We start from the raw sequence: 7,233 nt of genomic DNA on the forward strand, positions 1-7,233 counted from the left end.
TGTACATTGAGATGAAGGAAAAATACTCATCATACTATATTTTTTTAATAAAATAATTTTGGTCATGACACTGAATTACAAGGATAAAATAAAATTTTTGACTCATTCTCATTTTATAATTTAAGTCAAACCAAATAACATTAATAAAAATAATATCCATTCCAATATACCAAATACCATCAATCCAACAATTATTCTCATTACCATTAAACCCACAATCACAACTCATTACCATTTTCATTACCGAATGTAGCAGGCGACCCATAAATAATTATGTTGTGACTCAGAATTTTATAATATGGACAATTTAGAGAGGCTTATTCAACGTTGCCAGAATCAAATCAAATAGCATTAAATAACAATTAGACTAGCGAATTAATAGCTCAATCTAAAATAAGAGCGTTCATATCATCCATTCCATTGTTACAATGAAATAACAAAACGAAGCGAACTATTCCACCAATTTCATTTAATACGCCATTTGGTCAACTAAATTTTTTCCCTAATGTACAAGGAAAGGGTGTCATTGCACACAGCACAAACAAGTTTTGGTTTCATATCACGAGTTGGATCTGCCATCAAGCTCCCTAATGAGAAAATAAAATAAAATTTTCTGTTATGTGAAAATATGCTGCTGAGCATCAAACCAATGTTGTAAAATGCTCAGAAAATGATAATGGAAACACCCATTGCAAAGCAACCCAAAGAGACCCAGGGGCTTAGGCGTTCACCTGAGGCAACAATAAGATGGATGTCAGTTAAAAGAAATTTCAAGTTTATCAACTAATATAAAAACTTGAAGAAAGTAGAAGAGGAAGTTTACCGAGAATGAGATTATTGTATAAACTACAACAAAGACAAACAGTGATTCTCAATGATGACTATATATTTTAGTTGTGGGTGTAACCAACCTGATAGCGACAATGTAGTAGAGTGAAGAAATTTTTTTAAATAAAAAGAAAGGGCTATGGTTGAAAGATCTCCAATTCTATACCAGCATTGATAAATATTGGAACAATCGATAGCACTTCTATGAGTAAAATTCTACAAAAGGTAAAATCTATCATCCTAGTGGCCCCCTACAACTGTTTGACACCATTGAAAGGGAGTAAATCAGAAAATCAAAACTAGCTATCACATAAGAGGGTAATTCCTCATGCACCTCCTTAAGTAAAAGCATCTATAACATATTGTCTATAATGGGTACCTAAGGTCGAAATTTTCCTAGGCAAGCTACATGAATAAGATTTTCATACTCCACATATATGGTATTAGGTACTCATAGTGAGAAGCAAAACTGTTCAACTAAAGTCACACCCGAAATTATCATCATGACGCCTGAAATCAATAGTTTAGCAGCAGAAAACCAAATACAGCAAGCAATAGGGTCCTGGCCTTTGTTTTATTCATAACATAATAAATTACAAAAGACACATTAAAAAATCTATACAATCGACCTCGAGTCATTTTTTTTTTTTTGAGTTAAATCCAAACTTGTATTTGATGATGAAAATATGGTTGAGTATGAGTATATTCTTTTCCCATAAGCCCATTATATTTCTTAGTTTGTCCCCTTTTCCTATTTAGTATCGGAAGCCATGGGAGGCTTACTACCAAATCAATAACCAGTTCCAGATATTAAATTCAGGATGAAATAGGGAACTACCAGTTCCAGATAATTCCCCAGTTTCAAGCAACTTCAGTCTAGAATTAAATTCATTTTAATCTTTCATACAGCGAGATGAACTATGAAATAAAGGCTTCCAGTGGGTGGACTATAGCCCTGTCTTCTATTATTTTTCAGATTTATACAGACTAATTGAATGCCAAGTATTATAACAGAAGTGCAAACTATGATTGCATTAAAATAAAAAATAAAAAATGCAAGATGCACCAAAATTCCTTGAGATAAAATAACAAATATTAGAAGACACGATGTTAAGTGCGTGGGAATTGGGAAATTGTTTAGAAACCTGGCTGATCTCCTCAAAATGAGTCAAGGCTTAGAGTAAAGTGCTGCAGTCAGGAATAATTTCGAATTAAGATTTTTATAAATAGCTTTGGTCATCACCAGCTATATTTCTATTTATTGCATCAAACTAATAAAATATGAATACTTAGTTATCTTTAAGAAATCCTTTTATTTTGAGAGATGAAGATTAGGAATTATACAATCCAATCTTTTTAGAAAAAGACAAATACGTCAAATCATACACAAACCATAGCATGACCAATAAAATCGCAATTTTATATTGCATATAATTTGTTATGAAATCACAAACTTAAGCCTTCATAGACAATCAATAAAATCTCTCGTTAGATAAATTGGATCAATTAGATTAATCGTCTTAATAGGTAGAGGGAGCCCACAATAAACAATAGATAACCTAATTAAGTATAAATTAAGAGAACCGAGATTACTATTGATATAACATTGTATAGAATTCGATGGAGGATAAAATCTATGTAGCTAATTGATACAGGGGAAGAAACTCCGGGTGCGACGTTTGAATGAGAGGTTTGCAGAGAAAGACATAGGAAAATAATTTGTAAACAAAGAGGAGCCACCTTTAGGTTTAAACGAAAATAATTTGTTTTTTAAAATCAAAACCAAACTTAAGAACAACCACCTTCTTACAAGAATAACCTAAGAAATAAGAAAAAGTCATAACATTAAAAAAAAAAAAAAAGTAAAAGAAAACTCATCCTAAAAAAGAGATAAAATCTAAACTAATTTTTAGAAAAGAAAACTAATCCTAAAAAAAAGAAAAAGACTACTAATTAATTCTAAAATTCCTAAACAGACTCAAAATACAAAAAAAAAAAATATATAAAAGACAGAAATTACCAATAATACCCAAATAACCAAAATTAGCTAAAATAATAATAATAATAATAATAATAATCTGTGGATCCTCCTGCATCAGTCATCCCAGGTTGGAAAAAACTCATCCTCGAGTTTAAAATAGTGTCATCAATGGTAACCCCGGAGGAAGTTCTTTTGGCACCAAATTGACAAAATCTACTAGTAGCTTCTGAACTTTGGGAATCTTCATTAATCCAAATGCAACTTTTTCCAAACTTGAGAAGCCAAAAATCAATTTTGAGCACATCAATTCCATCTATTGATATCTGAATGGTAGAAAGTATCCTTCATGTAGTGGACTCTGGATTTGAAGAGACCATACGTTGACTAAGTTTGTCTCCCCATCTTGTGAATTTCCTTCCATAACAAATCCCTTTGTTCAATTTTTTCATAAGGACAACCCTCAACAACAAACACATCTAAAGAGTAGCTATCATTTGGAGAATACATATGCTTCTTGAATATTAAAGCCAAGCAATAAGTCAGCAAACTCAAAAGTTGTGGTATGTCATTAGTTGAAAAGGTGATCTCGTGCATTGACCTGGATAAGGGTGCAGAGTTTGCATTATTATCATCATCTTCGATGGTGATTCTAGCAGCTACAAGTGGCTTCGTTGAAGACTTCTATTCACACAAGTCATATACATAATGGGATGGTATGTCAATTTCAAGAAAAGGGCCAGGTCAGCGAACCGTAGAGAATGGAACCTTCCCAGCATGTAATTCATTACTACCACGTGTTTGAGAAATAAGTCTTTTATGCTTGGATTAAAATTGTTTTTTAGCCATATAAAAGGATCATTGTTGTGGCTTGCTGCATTTTGCATTTTCAAAGTGTTTTCTATTTCTTCATAAGCTTGAGATATCTTCATTTGAAGCTAGTAAGCATCAATGCCCTGGACATTAATAGTTAAACCCTCATTGATTTCATCCATGACGGCGTCATCAATCTTGTTACAATAACAAATCATCTGTTTAACTCCAAGAGTGCAAGCAAGTAGAACATTCTCACGGATCGAACCGTTCTTGGAGATGCCGGCTTCGAAGCCATCCGTGGTGGAATCGATGATGAGAATAGCGCAGTTGGCCCCATCATCTATTGGCTCGCTAGTTGACTTGATCTCGTCTTCGCCGTAAATTGGATCATCGACTATTTCAATCTTGCCGTCCATATCTTTCTCAAGAAATATTTTGTTCAAATTAAAATAAAATAACTTACAACCTTTAAGATCTCGGGCACTACTATCACAGTGTGAGACTTCCTCAGTCGGAATTTGTCTGTCACAACCTTGACCATGTACCTCACAGTCTTCTAGATCTTGTGTCGCTAGACGCTGGTATAACTCCGTAACTTGTCTAGATTTTTGATGAGCTCGTAGGATATGCTTTGATCTTGGTGCGAGACTTCCTAAACCGGAACCTATCTTTCACGACTATGATCTCGATTATGATGATCATCCATAGATCTAAGGCTCTGACACCAACTGACGCGAGGAAGGAACTCCAGGTGCGACGTTTGAATTAGAGGTTTGCAGAGAAAAACATAGGAAAATAATTCGTAAACAAAGAAGAGTCGCCTCTACGTTTAAACGAAAATAATTTGTTTATTCAAATCAAAACCAAACTCAACATCAACCACCTTCTTACAAGAGCTCTAACCCTTATTTAAATAACCTAAGAAATAAGAAAAAGTCATAACGGAAAAAAATAAAAAGTAAAAGAAAACTCATCCTAAAAAGAGATAAAATCTAAACTAATTATAGAAAAGAAAACTAGTCCTAAAAAAAAAAGAAAAAAGACTACTAATTAATTCAAAAATCCCTAAACAGACTCAAAATGCAAAAAAATATAAAAAGACAGAAATTACCAATAATACCCAAATTACCCAAATTAGCTAAAATACCAAAAACCCTAAAATACCAATAATAATAATAATTTATGGATCCTCCTGCATCACTAATCCCATGTAGTTGAGACTAACACAAATAGATGATGATTAAAGACACATCAATGGAGGTAATGAGTAAGAGATCAGAAGTACACATTGCACCTCATCAGCCCAATATTGATAAGTGAATCTTCTTAACCATACTTAAATATCAGAAAATCTCCTACTTAGTATCTTGGCCTTTGAAGTAGACTGAGGTTCCACTTTGGGTTTAAAATGGCAGTAAAGCCAGTCCCACAACTCTTACAATGTCAAGCATGAAAGGTTATGTTAAGATACATGTCAGAGGAGAGAGAGGAAGGCTTGAGAGGTAGAGACTCCACCACTATTATTCCACAGTGCTACGTAAGCTAAGTATGCTTAGATACTAAGAGGTCCTCCATCTAAGTGCCTTGTCATTTAGAGTTGGATCTAGCTCCCTCTTGGGTTTAACATGATGCCCATATAAACTTTTCTAAGTATATATTTTGGGCAAGTTGTGAAACTAAATCAATGGAGATCTGCAACAAATTTATTGAGCTGCACAGAGCTCCTTTTAAGTCAAAAAATATATTATTTATTAATCATCTTTGCTAGCATCAATCTGGAAAAATATGAGAAAGCGGTCTTTTATTCAATTAGTTTTATAATTTTTTGTTCATCATCATCATCATCATATATATATATATACACACAAAGTAATCTGAAAATGATAGAACATGCATTAATTTGATTATGATAAAACATCATCATCAACAACAACAACAACAAATAAGCTTTATCCCATTGGATGGGTGATTATGATAAAACATAAGTCTGAAAAAATGATTGAAAATTTTATAAACTGATCCATGCCATGAACTATAAAGTAAAACGCTTGAAAGACATACCTATTCGAGCAGCCTTCCAGAAGAAGCCACGGAACCTGCCAAAAGTTAGATCTACAAACTCAAACACCAAATTTTTCCTACTTGAGAATAACAGTACAGAAATTGACATCTTAATATGCTTGAAGCCTTCCACCCATGAGAAACACATAAGGCAGTTGGCAGAAGAGAGTGACAATCAACTGCATAATAGCTTATGCTACACTCATCTGATAGCATTAAACAAATTCTTTGTGGAACACTTGAGCTAAGAGCACAGTAGGCATTAACAATCCAAAGAAGATAATACTAGTGAAATACGTGTAATAGATAACTGAGAGGATCAATAATAGTATAATACTGCCTAGCACCTTCTACCAGAATTCGGAAATGCTTTCTAGCATAGTAGAATTTGAATGAATCATGATAATATTTTAGCAACATTGCTAGAGGCTCACAGAGTCTTGGTCAACTTTCAAGGATCACTAAATGGCCTAGTACTTTGACAATCTTGGCAGAGTCTCAGTCAGCTTTCATGGCTCACTAAATGGCCTAGTACTTTGACAATCTTCTGGAAAAATCCAACAGAGTTGGTCGTCCACAGTGAAAGTTTCAAGAAACATCTTAAATATAGTTTTCCAGAATTCTTTCCACAAATGGAGTGTTCCAAAGCTTTCATAATGATGACTACAAGTCAATTGCAACCGATGGTTCTACATAACTATTCAATAAACTTCAGAGTCCCTAAAAATACCTACTTCCGTATATTACATCGTTCTCTTACATACGAGTCACCTATATGACAGATTCTCATGAAACAAGCCCTAGAATCGCCACAGGAAATAGAATCACACAGACCATAGTGAAGAATCCCCGACAAATGATACAAATCTGGAACATTTTCGACATTACCCGGTCCTTTGCTCGAGGATGGCGGGGAACTGCATCTTGATGTAAGTGCAGGTGCATATCACCAACAGCACCACCGACAGAAAAGCGTGGAAATTGAACAGCGCCGACTTCGGGAGAGCAACCAAGCATCGGCGTCAATATTCCCCCAAATCGTACCACAACGGAGAAAGAAACAGAAACAAAAGAATCAAAGACAGGATTTGGATGCTTCTCTTTACCATTTTAATGCGTTTCCTCGCTTGATCGTGAAGATCTGACCCGTAGCGCACTGGATTTCGGCGTCGCTCTTCGCCTTCTGGGTTTGCCACTTCGCCGTTGCGTGGCAAAATGGCGGAGCAGGTTTCGTTTCACTGAAGTCGCTCTCTTTCAATTTTGCCCCTAATATTTATTATATTCTTACAAATATATATCATTTTGAAATTTTAAAAAGCTAATATTTATTATTCAAAATATATTTCTTTATTTCTTTTTAATATAATCTAGATATCTCGGCGTTGGGGTCAACTAATGCCAGAGACGGGCGGCCTCCCCTTGGTTTATCCATCGATAAATCTAGAAGCTATGCGAGCGACTTCTCACGAGTATACATAGGATTCGAATCATGGATAATTAAGTAATCTGTTGATAAAAAAACTCTCAAATGAAATTACAAATACTATGGA

General features: G+C 34.4%; 1 protein-coding gene across 2 annotated transcripts; it reads right to left on the reverse strand.

Annotated features, from left to right (window-relative positions):
• Positions 1-351: 351 nt before the first annotated feature.
• Positions 352-6,945, reverse strand: LOC121992622 (protein kish-like). 2 transcript variants are annotated; one of them, XM_042547113.1, is made up of 4 exons: positions 6,790-6,945; positions 6,572-6,678; positions 5,684-5,718; positions 352-587 (listed from the first exon to the last, which is right to left on the reverse strand). In XM_042547113.1, the coding sequence occupies exons 1-4, from the start codon at positions 6,790-6,792 to the stop codon at positions 490-492; spliced, it is 243 nt and encodes an 80-aa protein (XP_042403047.1). In that variant the 5' UTR covers positions 6,793-6,945; the 3' UTR covers positions 352-489. The 2 variants fall into 2 exon arrangements, with proteins under 2 accessions (XP_042403047.1, XP_042403048.1); XM_042547114.1 differs by having other exon boundaries at positions 352-731.
• Positions 6,946-7,233: the final 288 nt, after the last annotated feature.

The sequence above is a fragment of the Zingiber officinale genome, chromosome 6B, assembly GCF_018446385.1.
Source record: "Zingiber officinale cultivar Zhangliang chromosome 6B, Zo_v1.1, whole genome shotgun sequence".
NCBI classification, from domain to species: Eukaryota; Viridiplantae; Streptophyta; class Magnoliopsida; order Zingiberales; family Zingiberaceae; genus Zingiber; species Zingiber officinale.